The sequence below is a fragment of the Ambystoma mexicanum genome, chromosome 5q (assembly GCF_040938575.1).
Source record: "Ambystoma mexicanum isolate Mex_15411 chromosome 5q, UKY_AmexF1_1, whole genome shotgun sequence".
Classification (NCBI taxonomy): Eukaryota; Metazoa; Chordata; class Amphibia; order Caudata; family Ambystomatidae; genus Ambystoma; species Ambystoma mexicanum.
The window spans coordinates 384924599-384941385 of record NC_090933.1 but is presented as its reverse complement, the minus strand read 5'-3'; the positions used below and the strand labels follow the sequence as shown (position 1 = coordinate 384941385).

Below are 16787 nucleotides of genomic sequence, written 5' to 3'. Positions count from 1 at the left end.
ATTTCAGGTATCATTCCTCTGGGGCAGCGCCCAAACAGTGCCTCCGCCGGGGCGACACCCGTGAACTGATGGGGTGTGGTCCGATATTCCCACAAGAACTCCACTAGCTTCTTCTGCAGGTCATCACCTCCGTTGGCCGAGATCCTCAGCACTTTATTTAGTGTGCGCATCATTCTTTCCGCTTCTCCGTTAGCGCGAGGCCACAGTGGCGAGACTCTGCGGTGCTGTATTCCCCCATCACGGAGATATTGCGCAAATTGGTTGCCGGTAAACGGCGGCCCGTTGTCGGAGCAGAGTATCTCCGGAAAACCATGTGTTGCAAACATTCTGTCGAATGCCCTCGTGGTGAATTCTGTTGCCGTCAATTCTACCACCTCCACCTCCGGGTATCTTGACCATTGGTCAACGGCTACCAGGAAATACATGCCCCGACCCGTCGAACCAAAGTCTACATGGATTGTCCCCCAAGGCTTCTCGCTCCGCTCCATCGAGCTTATAGGGGGAGCCCTTTCTCCTGGGGTCGCCGCCTGGCAAGCCAAACACCTTTTCACAAAGCCCTCAACCTTTTCTTCCAGATCTGGAAACCACACCTTTGGTTGTAGTCTCGCTTTTGTTTTGACCACTCCTTGATGTCCGATGTGTGCCAGTTCGAGCACCCGCCTCCTTAGTGTCTGCGGGATTACAATTTTCCTCCCTCTCAGTAGCAGACCATCATCTGAGATCGAGAGCTCCTCCTTTACCTGTCAGAGTGCCTGAAGATCTCTCTGGGCCTCCTGCTGGCGCCGGGAGTTGTTGCGCAGCATCTCCCTCCATTCTCCACTTCTAATGGCCTCCTTAATGATGTCAAAAACTTCATCCTTGGATGACTCTGAGGCAATGGTTAATCTAGACTCTGAGGCAATGGTTAATCTAGACAATGCTACGGGGAGCGCCCCATCCACCACATGACAGAGCAGTCCCTGGCAGTCTGACACCTCTCCGCCTTTGTTGGTACCTCCAGCGTTGGGGTGACGTGATAGGTAATCCGCCGGATTGTTGGTGCCTAGCCTATATATTAGTTGCACCCCATACTCCATCAGTGCCAGCATCCACCTCTCTATTCTTGGTGGCGGCTTCGAAGATAGACCCGCCAGTATTGGTAGAAGGGGCTTGTGGTCGGTTACCACTATAACAGGCTTTCCCAAAATATATAGGCGGAAATGGTGACAGCCCCACAAAATGGCGAGCGCCTCCCTCTCAATTTGCGAGTATCGCATTTCAGTATCAGAGAGGGCCTTGCTGGCGTACGCAATGGGTCTCATGTCTCCTCTTCCATCTGGCTGCAAAAGCACTGCCCCCACTCCTACCGGACTGGCATCAACGACAATCTCTGACTCTACGGCGGTGTTAAAGTAGGCCATAGTGTCCCCATCCGACAGGGCATTTTTGAGGGCTTGAAACGCCTCCTGCTCCTTGCCTTCCCACTTCCACACTGCATCGCTTCTGGTCAATGCTCTGAGGGGCTCTGATAAGGAGGCGAGGCCCTTGATAAAGCGTCCGCAATAGTTCACCATCCCGAGGAAGCTTCTTACCTCCGTGGGGGATGTTGGCGCCGCTGCCTCTCGAATGTCCCTGATCTTCTCCGGGTCCGGTGACACTCCAGCTGCGTGAAATATGAAACCAAAGAAGCCAATCCGATCTTTGAGGAACTCACATTTCTGGCGGTGCAAGGTGAGGCCTAGGTCGTGCAACCTCTTGAGTGTGCTCTCGAGCCTTCTCATGTGCTCGGCTTCTGTGTCCGCAAACACCAAGATGTCGTCACTTATGTTCAATACCCTTTTAGGCCTGCGAGTGCCCCTCTTATAGTGTTCTGAAAAACCTCCGCCGCTGAGGAGATGCCAAAACTCAGACGTTTAAATTGGTAAAGCCCCTCGTGCGTCGTGAAGACGGTGATAAACCTAGAGTCTTGGTGGAGCTCAAGCTGGTGATAGCCCGCTCGTAGGTCTAATTTCGAAAATATTTTCGCTCCCTGTAGTTCGCCTATAATATCGTCCAGTGTTGGCGTAAGGTGCCTCTCCCTCTTAATTGCGGCGTTGGGGAGACGCATGTCCACACAAATTCTCACAGCCCCTGGCTGCTTCGGCTTTGTCGCCACCACTATGGGGGATACACAGGGTGTCGGCCCTTCCACCCTTTCAATTATGTCATTGTTAACCAGCGAGCGAAGCTCCTCTTCCACCTTTTCTCTCAGGTGGAACGGAATCCGCCTGTGCTTAAGGGCGGTTGGCCTGATCGTATTATCAATGTGCAGCCGCACCGGTGGTGCTTTTAACTTTCCGACCCCTTCAAAAATACCTGTAAATTTGTTTAACAGCATCTCGATGTCCACTTGATAAACTTCCATCGTAAAATGGACCAAATTCAGGGCCTCGGACGCTGCACAGCTGAGTAACGAGTGGCGGCTCACGTCCGTAACGAAGAAACGTGCCTTTATGGTCTTACTTTCCTTGGACACGGGCGCTACAAACACGCCATCAATTGGAAGGGGGGCATCCCCTCCAAACGCAAAGATTTTGGCAGTTGATGTGCTTAGCGCCGGAGGTCCCGGAATCCGCCGATAGTGGTCTGCGGCCAGCACACAGACCGATGCACCTGTGTCGATGAGCACTTGCGTCGGCACCCCATGGATGTCCACTACGCACTTAGGTTGTCTCTTGTTCCTGGCACCTGAAGCAATGTTCGAGATGAAGAATACTTCTTCTTCCTCCTCCTCCTCCTCCTCTTCTGCCATTTGCAGCCTCTGTATCTCCTGCTCCAACGCTGTGATGCTTCGCATTTTCCTCGAGCCACCGCCACGTGCTCTGACTGGGCCTCTCTGCACTGACACCGGGGCGGGGGTGCGACACATTCTGGCATAATGGCCAGGTCCATTGCATCTGCCACATGACCTAGATTTGGCTGGACATTCCTCTGAGTGGGGCAGATCATAGCCGCACTGCTGGCAAATGCAATCAGACCCCGCAGTAGAGCGAATTTCCTGCTTTCTCTGCCCCCACTTGTCTCTTGACATCGACCGTTTCCCCATGGCGAATGCTTCCTCCGATGCTCCTGGACGCACCGCCGCGTCCATTTTCGCACCTCTGGACTCGGCCAGCTCAAATGTTCTGCCACTGTCCAATATCTGCTGCAGGGTCCAGCCTGGTTCTCTTAACACTTGTCTCTGCAGTTTGCTGGAGCTGCAACCCTGTAGAACCTGATTAGGTATCATGCACGCATCATTGTCCCATCGACAAGTGGTGGCCATCATTCGAAGCCGGGCACAAAACTGGTCGAGCGACTCCTCCTCTCTCTGCTTTTCCCCGCAGAAGAGGAACCTCTCGTAGTCGACATTCGAGAGCGGTATGAAATAGTTCTCCAGCGCCTTCTTCACCTCGGCGTATTTGACTACCTGCAAGTTGAGGGACTCGTAAATGTGTAAAACCTCAAGGCCTGCCGAATACAACAGGGTGGCCCTCTTTGCATCGTCATCATTAATTCCCGTTGCTGTAAAGTACATATCCAGTTTTTTGATCCAGAGCCGCCATCTTGGGCCCAATTTCGAAGGGGGACCTGACACATCAAATTCTTGCATAGGTAACAAGGATCCCTGTTGTGCTCTCGCCACCACTGCTGCAGTTTCTGCCTCTCCTTCACTGTCTGTCATGTTCACAGGTCGCACAGGCACCTCCTGATGGGCTGGAGGCCGCAAACCTGACTCTGGAGGGTAGTGCACGTACCTTCACTTCTCTTACTGCGTGGGGTGGCCTCCTTGTTTCATTTGCAGCTTTCAGGTCCCCTTCATGTGGTGCCTGTCTTCAATGGGCCATCCTCTGTGTGTGGAGGATAGCCAGAAATTCCAAAAATTTGGTAGAAATGGAGCCAGTGGCGCACGAGCACCTTCTCAGGCCGCTACCACTGTGCTCCTGCTTCTAGAACGTTGCGGAGTGCACCCGCCGGGTCCGTGACTCATCTGCCGTGACGTCGCTGCTAATACATGCCATATGTGTTTTGCGAGCGCTTGTGCAGCATCCCGCCTCGTCGCCAGTTGTTGTGTGGCCCAGCGGTGCATGGGGAGCCACTCATACATATACACACACGCAGTCATACACAGAGATGCAGGACGCGATGTTGCCGATTGCATCACCCGGCGGCAACTGCCGCACGGACTTCCTTTATTCCTTTACGCATGCACGGGCCCAAACGAGGCTCGCGCATGCCCATTGCACACCCGGGACGTCACACTGAGCACGGGGATTCGTGCAGCTCTTTTATTTTACTGATGACATCATGTGTCACTGCACGAGCCCTGGGCGGGGGTCCAGACACAACAGCCATGTCATAACACAACGGACAACACACACTTCCTTCACATTTAAGTAACATTTGTTGCATTATTAACCTATTGGAAAAGAGTTTTGTTACAGACGTATGGTTTTGTTACAGACGTATGGTATTTTGAGGATAATGAAGTTTAGAAATTCAGGGTAGGATGGGGCACTTCAGAGGATGGGGAAGGGTGTTTTGTATTGTTGACAAATAGAGGTTCAAAGTTTCTGCAATGTAATTTGTTTTTAAGCCCCCCTAACTCGGTATTGAAGACCAGTTCAACACATTTTCATGTTACCCTTTTAAGAGCAGTTACACGGCACACCCTAAAAAATGTGGTGTCTCATTAACATAGGCAATTAGAAGTGACCTCAATGGGAATGAACGGCTCTTGTGATGAAATATTTAAAGTCAGAATTGACTTTTATTAATGGAAGAAAGTACACAGGATACTTAAAATACGTACAAAATAAAGGAATAATATGTAGCGACATGGCACCATCACAGCTACTATGAGAGATTACATGAAAACGTACTTGCAAAACCCGGTGTAATTTGTACAGGTAAGCAAGCACCTTTTCGTGAGGTTTGGGGTGCGTTTCCTGCTTGGGAATTTGAAGATAAAGGTTAGTAACTGCTCTCTTTTTGTTTCCCTCGAGTCGTGGTCTAAAACACCAAAGGGGGTCGGCGTTCAAAAAGGGTTAACGATGTCCACCACCTTCGTGTAGCCACGATTTGTGCTTTGCAGTCCAGGCTGCCAAACCAGACGCCAGCGGCGCTTGCGGTAGAGTCAGCTGCCTGAGAGACTCGTGACTGGGCTCGCCGCCCGCCAAACGCGGCGCTGCACTCGCTCTCAAATGGCCGAGTATGACTGACAGCTATAAAGAGAGCCTGGGGGGCCCTGCTGGAGCTTACCATGGCATCCGAACCGTGCTGCCCCCTAGAGGTGGGGAAGCGGACATCTCTCACGGAGAGGCTGCAGATCTTTCCTCGTGCCATGGCTGAGCTGCTGCTGTACTCCGCACAGGTACGGCGGTACGCAGAGAGGAAGCCGGGCGGAGTGCAGGAGGCGGACCTCGCAGGAGGCGTTGGCGGCGGCTGCTGCTGCAGGAGGAGGAGCGCAGTGGTCATGGGGCTAGCCGTTCAGCTTCCCGCCTGGTTTGGAAATCTCGACTACTGAGTGCGTGCTGTCGATGGACGGGCGGAATTATGGCATCTTCTAATCTTGGACAGATTTTTTAGAATAATCGCTCCCACGCAAAGGATTCAGTAGATTATTGCCAAACATGTCTGTTAGTGCTCCCGGAAATATGGTGCCGGTGCTCACTAATGTCACCTGGCAGCCACGGCCGCTATAGAACAAGGCTTTTTCCCTAAAGCCTGCAGCTCTAGCTCATAGCTTCAGGAAAAAAATGCCTTTTCTACCTGCAAGGCATCCCTTTAATCAAAGATGCCCATGGGCCAGTGCCACCATTATAGAAGAAAAGGTGAGGCCCCTGGAAGCTAAGGCCTTTTTTTCTAAAGCCTTAAGCTCCCACTCATTTGCGAAAGCTTCAAGCTTTAAGAAAACAGGCCTCAGCTTCCAGCTGCCTTACCTTGTCAGCCTTAATGGTGCTGCTTCCCCACCCCTTGCCAGGGATCCCTTTCGCTAAGAGATGCAGCGATCACTCAAGGGTGGTCAGTGCATCTCTTAGCTAAAGGAATGCCTGGTGAGGGGCAACACCACAATTAACACTGAAAACGTGTGCACTGTCCTCCACCAGGCATCTCTTTAGGTAATAAATGCAGCTATGAGCACCCTCTCCCCACGGGGGCGAGAGGGTGCTGATCTCTCCAAAGGGCTGCCTGGCGGGGTGCCTGAAAGCTCATAAAGCCAGGGCTTCACAGGGGCATGGCCTAACAAGCTGGCATGTGACCCCATTAGGCCACGCCCACTTGATGAGCCCCAGCTAATTTTCCAGTGCCACTGATTGTGACACGGCCATGGTGTGCAATACCGTAGTCTGTTGATACTGCGGAAGACGGTTGGGAGGGATATGCAGTAGACCAGTCACTCTAGTACAGTAAGAAATGCGGGATGGGGGAAGGTGACATGGTTGTGGTAGTATGAATGCATGTTTTTGAAATGAGATTAGTTCTCTGTAACCAGATTTGTTTGAAAGAAACATCACTGTATAGTGGGCGAGATCTGGTATTTGCAATCCAACAGCCTGAAGTGTCAGCACCAAGTGTTGGGCATGTAAAGATGAATCCTCGGTAAAATATGAGGTATGAATCAAGGGAAGGAAACAGTATTACGTTCACTTGGAGAAAAGAGGGACCAAAGGTAACTTTGCCCTTGCAGTTGTCAAGGAGTTCTCTCCTGTGTTGTATTAGTCGGCAATGTAACAGTACATTTAGTATACATAAGTAGCAATGCGTCTGTGTCAGACCTGTACTTGTGACAGGTTAAAATTATAATCGCAGAAACAGTGGTGCATTTGTGAAGGAACAGAACAAAGGCGTGTGTTTCAACCTAAGGGTTTTTATCAAGGCAAGGTGGTTTCTATATGTGGTCCACTACTTAGAGTTGGTCACATGGTTCTGGGGTCCATGATTTGCACATAGAGTAGAAGCGCAAACTTCAGAACTGGTTTTTGAATGGTTTAGATAGTTGCAGGAATCTGCGCTTTATGTTCAGTGGCCAGCTGCAGATGCAGTCAAACCAAAGGTTGGGTTCCTCAATGGTTCTATTGCTGCTGTTTGTTTACACAGCTAGTAATCTCTGCTACCCAAGTGTGGGCTCCTCATACTACGAGGGAGCTGGTTCTTTGTGCATCCCAGCAGATAAGGTAGTCTTCCAGAAGACTACCTTATCCACAGGGATACACACAGAGAACCGCCAGCAGCAGGAGTAGAACCATTGCGCTTCATGAATAGGCCTTGTTTTCTGGTTCTGCACCACGTGTGAGGCGACCATGATTTTGTCCATTCTGGCCTGCTATTTGATTCAATTATATTGGGTTCTGTTACTCTTCTTGGTCTTTGGAGACTTGGTTGCTCAATTCTCTTTCTGCATCTTTAATTGTACAATATGTTGTCATATATGCACAGCTCCCCTGCCCTCCCAAATGGTTTAAACTAAACAATACATTGAATAGTATGCTAAAGTTGAGATGCTTGATAGCAGGGGTAGGTAGACAGCAGGGCCCAATAGCTCATAATGGAGCGTAGATCAAATATAACCACATGAAAAAGCACACTGAAGTACAGCCATTCTCTCATTGCATGAGAAGAGGTGCAGAGCAGGCCCCAGCTAGCGCAAACAATTTTCGCTCCACTGTTTTATCCTGTGCAACAGCTTCCAAGGCTGGGCTAACGATGAAATTAAATCTACATGCCTATCTCACGCTGCAGGCTCATGTAACTAGAAAGGAATGTTTATTGCGAGGTCCGGGCAACGTTGTGCTTGGATCAAAAGGGTGATCACACAAGCGGCGTGGCAGAGGTCCCAGGTTGCTAAAACATGTATTGTAGATTTATAACCCACAGGCCTGCAGTATCCCAAAGTACCTTGTTAGATCTATCAGAAGCCCACCATCCCAACTCCTAAATCCCTCACTATCGATTGATTGGTGTGTTATCCTAAGCCTGTCCCAGAGACTGGTGGGCTGTGAAGGGGGGGGTCTTCAGTCAAAAGACCCAGTGATTTGTACTAGGCAATCAGGCTTCCGGAAAGGACATGGCACAGAAATAGCCCTGGTGGATCTGAAGAGTCAGATCACCCAAATCATGGACAAAGGCAAGCCTGCTCTTCTGCTCCTTCTAGATCTCTCAGCCGCTTTCGATCTGGTTGATCACAAGACTCTCACTTCACACCTCACACACTCAGCCAACTTCTCTAAAGAATCAGCTCTCTGGATCACCTCCTTCCTAGAGGGAAGAGCCATGAAAGTCTTCTCGGACATCGCCAACGCCACTTCCACGACAATCCACTGCGGGGTCCCTCAAGGATCATGCACTGCACCCACACTCTACAACTTGTTCACCAACCCCTCTTTGACAAACTCGACTCATACAGCATCACATACACGAACTACGCGGACAACACACAAGTACTTCTACCCCTTTCAAGATCATACAACGAAGACGCCAGGGCACTCCACACAATCTACTCCATCATCAAGGCATGGATGGCAGTTAATAGCCTCTACCTCAATGGAGACGAGACTGAAATCATGATATTAGGTCAACAGAACACCCTAGACAAACTTGACAAACTGTACGCTAACTTCTCCATTGACAACTCCATCATCCCCGTATCCACAGCCGTAAAGACACTGGGAGTATACCTTGACTCTTCACTATCTATGACTAGACAAGTCAGCGCAATCACTTCCGCGTCGCACACACCACCAAACTCAAACGCCATCAAGCCTTACCTCTCTAAACCCAACTGCCTCTCTATAGCGAGAGCAACCATTGGAGCCAAACTGGACTACTGCAATGCACTCTTAGCAGGCACATCAGCCAAAAACCTAAACCGACTACAAGTCACGCAGAACAATGCTCTCCGGGCCGCTCTTAGTATCCCAAGAAGAGAGCATATCACCCATGCCAGGCACTCGGCCCAATGGCTCCCGGTCAAAGAGCGGATCACTCTCAAAATCCTCACACTCACTCACAAATGCCTCTCTCTCTCCGCCCCGTCCTATCTATCAGAAACCATCTTCAAACCATCCTCCTTCCGTCCCACCAGAACGCAATACTCCAACCTACTCTGCATCCCACGCATCAAAAAAGCCAACGCCGGAGGTCTAAGTTTCCCCTACATTGCAGCCAAGACCTGGAACGCTCTTCCTGCAGACATTAGAGCGGAAAACTCACTCCCTATTTTTCGCAGGAAACTGAAAACCTCATTCCTTGCAAAATAATAGGAAACTCTCAGGAATCCGTGTAAATATACTGCATTGCTAATGTGTGCATGTCTACTGTAAATATTGTATCCTATGTAACGAAGATATTGTCTGTAACAAGCGCCACGATGCCCCCGGGCTGACGTGCACTCTACAAATCTGAATAAAATAAAAAATACCATGAGGCGCGTGGGGTGAGGGAAACACATTTAGGCCAGTGACTGGGAGTCATCAAGAGAGCGACAGGATGTCTGGGGTCAAACAAAGCTCCTTGCGTTTGCAAAGGTTATCTTGACCTTCAAAGTCACAGCAGAACTCATGCCCACTAATCAGGCGCACACCACGTGACATAGTAACTGTGAGAACAGGCCTGTTAGCGGTTGCTGATGTCTGGTCATTGCATGTGATTTAAGTTATGAAGGGATGCTTTTCAGTCGTGGAGCACATTTTCTCTAGAGTAATCAATATGGAATGCAAAATTCTATTAGTTTAAGAACCACCATTGGTGGCAACAAGCCTACTGTCTCTACAATCGTGCTGCTCATGTATGCAGCCTCAATTACCCACTCTGTTGCTACCTTGAGGTCACCATTGCTTGCAAGATAGATCCCTTTACATGCAAGGTTAACAGTTGCAGAAACTACATTGCAGCCACAGCTCTTTTGGAATATGTAGCTAGTGGTTGGATGATTAGTATACAATTGGACTCCCTGATGAAGACGTGGTCTAAATAAACCAACACGTCGAAACCGTTTAGAAGCAGAAATTAGTTGATGATGTTATAACAGAAACCATCATTAAGATCCACTCCAAATTATGATGACATATTTAAAAATCGTTGAATATTATGTATTTACTAATGTTGTCATTGAATTATTCAGAATGTTGTGTAGAAATGAATGCCATCTACACTATTTTAGATGTGATTTTACCTGCAACCTAACTGTTGCTCTTAGTGATGATGTCATTTATAATTAGTGTATCAATTTAAATAAATATTTTTGATACATTTCTACTAAATTTAGTCCTCTGGATATCTTTTCAGTTTACACTGTTAGAAAATGAGGCAATTATGTGTTAGGGTGTGAACTTGTCATAGATTACAACCACGTGAATGTAGATGACACCGCTACGTGCATCCAATCGGCCGAGGATCCTTAGGGGGCCAACAGTATGTGTATAGGTGTCCCACCAATGTGAGCGAGGAAATCACTGTAATATATGCTTGTGTGAAGAGTGACTTTTTTTGTGACTTAAAAAGATGTCTTGCTTTCTGTAACTAGTGCGCTCTGTGGAAGCAGAGATTGAATGCTTTTGCGCCCATGTATTTTTGACGAGTAAAGCTTTGTTGTTCTTCTAAAAGGTGTACGGAGCATTTTTACCTAGAGGATTGTTTTTACTTTGCGTCTAGCGTTCTGCCACTAAAATTTGGTGACCCTGATTTGATCCCAGATTCTCTGCACGGACAGAGGATTCCTGGCCGCACATCGGGAGGGGCCGCACCCACCAGCGGCGACCAGTTCAAAGGGCACAATCTACAGAGGTTCACAGGAGCTGTGCTACCAGAATTTTTGTCTGTTCTTTGGAGGGGGGCGCAGCGCCCGGATGATGCTGGCCGTTGATGGGACCCTGTGACGGAGGAGCTCGGGAGAACGAAGAGGTGTAAGTGAGTCTTTCATTGAGGAAAACAATGGAGATGGGAATATTTGGGGTGGAGCTGTGTGTGTATAGGGGTATTGTGAGTGCAGGAGAAAGAGGGAGGAGTATGTGGTGGCAGTGAATAGTGGTAAGGGTTGCGTGTCGAGTGGTGTTTTAGATTTACTTTTTATTATTTGTTATGGAACAAGGTCATAAAGGAGCTTTGGGATCCTTTCCTAGTGTAGGGGAAGAAGACAGAGCTGTACACCCTCATGGCAGAATACTGGAAGAGAAAAGGGTAGAGGCTTTGTATCTGTAGTGAACAAAGGGGGGGTCTGGGAATCTCTCTACCAGCACAAACACAGCCAAATGACCTCCCTTTGTTTGTATCTGTAGTGGGCCTGACATCTTCTCACCCAATGTAAGGGGGGTGTGGGGTGTTGGAACAAAAAGTAGTAGTAGTTGTTGCATGAGATCTTTTTCATTGCAGCGATTTGTGTGTAGTGGACGAGTGTGTGATTGAGAGTGTGGAAAGAGGGCATGGAGTGAAATGGTGGAGGGGGAAGCACGACGAACCGATAACCTTTGGGGGACAGAAGACTGTTGGGGAGGGGGGTGACCGAGGGTGTGCCACGTTACCACTGTACAAGGCCAAGATTTTGAAATATCACAGGAATAGGGTGGCAGAGACAAAGGGGGGCTATTTCAGCCATGGCCTGAGCACGGCTCCAACAATAAGGAGAAATTGGGTCGTATGTATATGCAACCAAATACAAGGGTACAAAGCTACAAAAGAGGAAAGAGGTTTTAGAGCTATGGAAAATGGTGGAAGATCTAGAAGAGGCGCCACCCCAAACAAGCAGCAACAGCCACAGGAGCCCCCCTGTATACAGCAGGACGACCCCACTACACCCCCTATTGAACCCACTCCAGGAGGGCCACATGCAGACGTAACCTCCCCAGTGCAGTCCCCATTAGGATGTTACCCCACCTGCGCTGCTTTGGGATATACTAACCCCACATACATTTCGCCACCCATTGTAGCACTGACCCAACTTACGTCACTCAACACACACCAAGCCATCTTCGGTACTATGCCCACAGGGAAATCACGAACAAGCAAAAGGAGGCTACTTGACATAAAGCCACAGAAGGAGTTAGAAGACACTTTAAAGATGGCACTGGAAGAATTGACTCGGTTGAGGATAGAGAGAAGGGATGGGCAGAAGAGGCCATGCAGCCTGGACGAACGGAGAGTGGGAGATATTTTATTCAGACTAGAGAGCACGTGGAAAGATGGGATCAAGGGAATGGGAGATGAAGGTTGGGAAGTATGGATTATGGGATTATGGGACAGTAATGTCAGATGATGAGATGGGGGAAAACCCTGGAGAAGAGAGTGGGACACAGTTGATGTGGGAGAAGTGGAGGATCCACCCATGATTTCACCACAGGTTGAAAGTTTATGGGGACCGCGGGTGAGGAGCAAATATGGGCGAATAGTGGTGGCTAAGGAGAAGTTGGGGGGGGGGGGGAGAAAGGGAGGAAGGTGACGTAAACATAGTTCCCTTTGTTACTTAAAGGACCAGGGAGGGCACGCATTCCGTGGCCTCAGATGGACAAAAGTAACTTGATAAAAAGTGTACTGCTCGTTACTGTTGGGGCGAGGAAAGTGGATTAGAGCATTTGAGAAGCAAACAGCTGGTGTAATGCTGGCAGTAGGGTATGTGAAGAGCGTGTTCGTTGCCATTCTGGGAGATCAGGTTGAGGACATCTAGGTAAAGGTGGGGTATCCAGATGTACGGCTGGGGGATGATGTTCATGACGGCTCCCACTTTAATGACATACGAGCGCAGGTGTGGGCAGCCTTGCGGAGCACGTACCCAGACACGCCAGACTATCAGTTGATTATGCAACGCACAATGGGGGACGATGCGCAATACATTCTACAGACACAAGAAATGTGGGGGGCAGAGACAGAATCTAGGGACAGGTCAATATCATTATTTTATTTCGTAATTAAAAAAAAGACTCCTAAAAGGAGGTACAGAAAGCACTAAACAAGATTGTGGGGAAAGAAGCAAAAGGGTGGCCAGAAATTCAATCGATTATTATTCATCATTGCAAGAGAGGGAAATGGAAAGCAGGTGCAGGCAGAGGAAGCAATACTACTACAGACACACAGACAGAGACGTGAGCGATACAGGCCGATATGAGGACAGCCCAGTAGACCCCATGTGGCCAGGAGGGTATAATTGGAACAGTGGCTTTCAACCACAGTATTCAGGGTGGGCCCAAGGGGGATATCGGCAGGGAAGAGCAGGGTTTGGGGACCTCAAGGATGACGGGGCAGGTTTGGTGGCATGGGACCTAGGGTTGGAAACATGGGTCAATATTGGATGTGTGGGAATATGGGAGATTTTTCAAGAGAATGCACAAGTAGTATGGGAGGATACCACCCAGGGGCCCCAGACATGTTGGACCACTCGCCCCATACCAGATGCCATACGGCCTCATATGGATTGAAACCGTTGCAGACCCAGGTTGCCCTGCCCGCATTTTTTCCACAGCCGCAAACTGCTGAACACAACCCTGCCCCCTCCCGACTGCAGGTGCCCCAAATACCAAACAATTCAGTGCTCAACGGGACCGTCCCACACTATCCACAAGCGGCAGTGGTTGTAGGTAATCCATTTATTTTTCCAGGGATGAACACCTACCCCGACTAGGACAGCCCACAGAGAGTTCTTGCGTGCCTAGTCCTGTCAGTCACAGCCAACACAGAAGAGGAACCCTTGGCGGGCGGTGAGATAGGTGACAATCCATTATCTTTATGGTGGACACAGGTGTCACCAAATCATGCATTAAGGAGGGGGGCTTCTCTCTCCCCAGTAAGATCATGGACATGCAGGCTTCTCTGGGGCAGTGACATCGGTTCTGTTGGGAAGCGTGACGATCATCCCAGGCCTCCAAGAGGTTTCGGATGAGACAGAGACCTGTGAGTATGTTGTATGTAGTTGGAAAGGTTATAGGGGGCAGGTGGGTGTTGATAGAAGCTGCCTTATGGGTAGATATTATCTGTTTAGGTATAGAGCACGCTGTGAGTGAAACGCCATCTTAGAAAACAACTGCCATTTTGAAATCAAGGCATAGTGCCACGCTGCAGAGAGCCAAGTAGGTCCAGGCCAAAACCTAGAGATCGGCATGAGCATGTAGGTTCGGATTGCAGCATAGGCAGTAGTGAGAAAGACCAAACCTGCGGATAGTCATAAACTTCATATTGTATAAAACAAAAAGCATTTCGTATCCAAGAAAGAATGTGCCCTGCAAGGCCATGAGGGGGCTGAGAGCTCCCTGCAAGAAGTTATCCCACGAGACGGACACGAGCCTCGGAACCTCACCAGTCCAAACCCTAAGTTATACCCAGATGCCCCCACCCCAAGACCCCAGCATTCCAGTGTGCCAGCCAGTCCCAGACCACTGACCACAAAACTGTTAGATCGCCAATTCATCAGGAAGATCACAGCAGAATATCCTGGGTCCCTGTGATGTGTGCTGCATGGTGCCAGGGAGGGAAAGTAACACATTTAAGCCTGGGGTGGGAAGAACTGGAACGGCACTGACGCATCTGGTATCAAGCTGGGGTTTAGAGTTATCGTGACCTCGAAAGTAGCCTGTGCGCCCATGTCTGCAGTACCAGGTGCACACTAGGCCACATATAGGAGATGTACTGAATTGTCTTAGTAATTAGGAGCTTTGTGCTGGATGACTTACAAGAAAGAACCCCACGTGGAAGAAGATGGACAGGAGAAGCTGGGACCAATGACCTGGCATCCCATATGGAGCAGGCTGTCTATGTATAGCGTCACACCAACCAGCTACTTAGATTTGTAACCTATGTGATGTGCGTCAGTTATGATGCTTTTTACCTTTAAATACTACTGCTTATGCTGATTTCATCAGAGCGCTCTGTGGCAGCAGAGTTCTTTGCTGGGGCGAATTTGTCTTTTTTATGAGAATAAACCTTGTTCTCTCTGGAAGAGGTGTGCTGGGCCTTTTCCCCTAGTGGGTTGTATTTTTTTCTGGTGTGAGTGTTAATGATTCCCTGATTTACTGCAAAGACTGAGGCTTCCAGGCCATCTGGAGGGGCCACACCCACCTGCAGTGACCAGTCGCAGGCGTGAAACCCATAGTGGTGTACAGGAGATGTTTTTACAGAATTCCTGTCTGCTCTTTGGAGCGGGGCATGGTTCCTAGGAAGGTGCAGGCAGTTATTAGGATTCTGTGACGGAGGAGCTTGGGTGAACACGCAGATGTAAGTACACCTCTTGTAGGTGATAACAATGGGGGTTGACACTAAGTGAGGAGTGGGGGAACAGAGCAATGGTGTAGATTTCTGTGTGCAAAGAAGGGGGAGCAAGGGTGTATGGTAGATTGGTGTATATTTGAATTAGTGTGTGAAGACCACGTGGCATTTTTTAAATATTATTGTTGTTATAAGTATACGAGAAGAGTAACAGAGGAGTGGGATCCTTTCTGAGCTAGGGAAGAATGTGGCGCCATATTTTGAATTGTGATAAGAGAGTATAAACGTAGGGGCTCTGTATAATTAGAGAGCTCGGATTCCTGTGCCCAATATATACTGGGTGAGGGAATTAGATGATAGTGGTTATTTTAGTTTATTGTTTTGGTTTGTTGTGTTAGTGTATTGCATGTTTATTGTGTAGCAAGCCTAGGCAAAGGGAGGGCCTGTGGAGGAAATAGTGTGGGACTGAGGTGTGAGGAGTGAGTGTGCGTGGAGGGAATGTGGGCAGGAGGCGAATGGGGGACGGGAACGATGGACTGGTAGGACCTATACGACAAAGTTTATTTGTCATATGACCTAATATTTTGGGAATATGATTGTCAACATGGGGGTAGTTACTCTGTTGGAGTATATGTGCAGTCAATTGTCATTGTATAGAGACAAGATTGAGAAATATCACAAGCCGTGGGTGGCAGAGACGCAAGGGGGAATGCCCAGCCCATGGCCAGAGCAGGGTACTAACAACTGAAAGATATTTGAACACATGCATACATTTCTAGCTGCTAAATACAAAGGTAAAAACTTCAAAGGAGGAAAGATTTTAGAGTTCTGGAAAATGGTTGAGGACATAGGGGATAACTAGGAGGGTAAGTCCCAGTGTGACAGTAGCCCAGCCCGAGTGTTGTTAAAGCAACAACACCTGAAGGAACACAGTTTTCCCCTCGCCCCAAGTGAGGCTATATCTGCACGCCACCCTCCCTGCTACAGGGTATACTAACCTGATATGTGCCCTCGTCCTCCACAGCACCGCCCTCATACCAAACATACCCCAACACTGCAGTGCCCTTAGATGGGAAACCTCAGAAGGAACTGGAAGAAGCTTTGCAGGCAGCGCAAGCAGAGTTGGTGCGATTGAGGGCCCTCTGAGAAGAAAGGGGTAAATCGAGGTGTGTTCTAGACGAATGGAGAGCTGTAGACATTTTTAGATTGCACAGCACCGCGATGAAGGATGTGCATATTGAGAAGGGGCAGAGTAACGAGCGAGGATCGGGAAGTGTAGGTTATGGGACAGTGAATTCAGACATAGATACAAACAGATCTGCGGGAAGGAGAATGGGACACCATGGATGAAGAGGAGGCATAGGAGGCACCAGAGCTAACCCCAAGGGTAGAGAGCTTGCGGAGGTCCCAAGTTGAGGAAAAGATTTGGGCAGATAGCATTGGTGATGAAAATGGGAACCGATAGAAAGACAAGGCATTGAATGGGCACTCAGTTGCCATTATTGCATAAAAAGCGTGAGAGGGTGCAGTACGATCCCTGGGCTCAAATGGATAAGAACAATCTGATTAAAGCGCTCCCGCCCCTCATTGCTCCCTCTAGCTGT

The 16787-nt window shown here is 49.0% G+C and overlaps 1 protein-coding gene across 5 annotated transcripts in view; it reads right to left on the bottom strand.

The window, feature by feature from the left end:
* ENOSF1 (enolase superfamily member 1) overlaps nucleotides 1-5519 on the bottom strand; it is an 831595-nt gene extending 826076 nt beyond the window's left edge. For 4 of the 5 annotated variants that reach the window (XM_069620872.1, XM_069620871.1, XM_069620870.1 and 1 more), the window contains exon 1: nucleotides 5260-5454. In XM_069620872.1, the coding sequence (XP_069476973.1) occupies nucleotides 5260-5343 (84 nt within the window). In that variant the 5' untranslated portion in view covers nucleotides 5344-5454. Of the gene's footprint in view, nucleotides 1-5259 lie in introns of all 5 variants that reach the window. The other variant, XM_069620869.1, reaches the window with a different exon arrangement.
* Between the last annotated feature and the right edge of the window lie 11268 nt (nucleotides 5520-16787).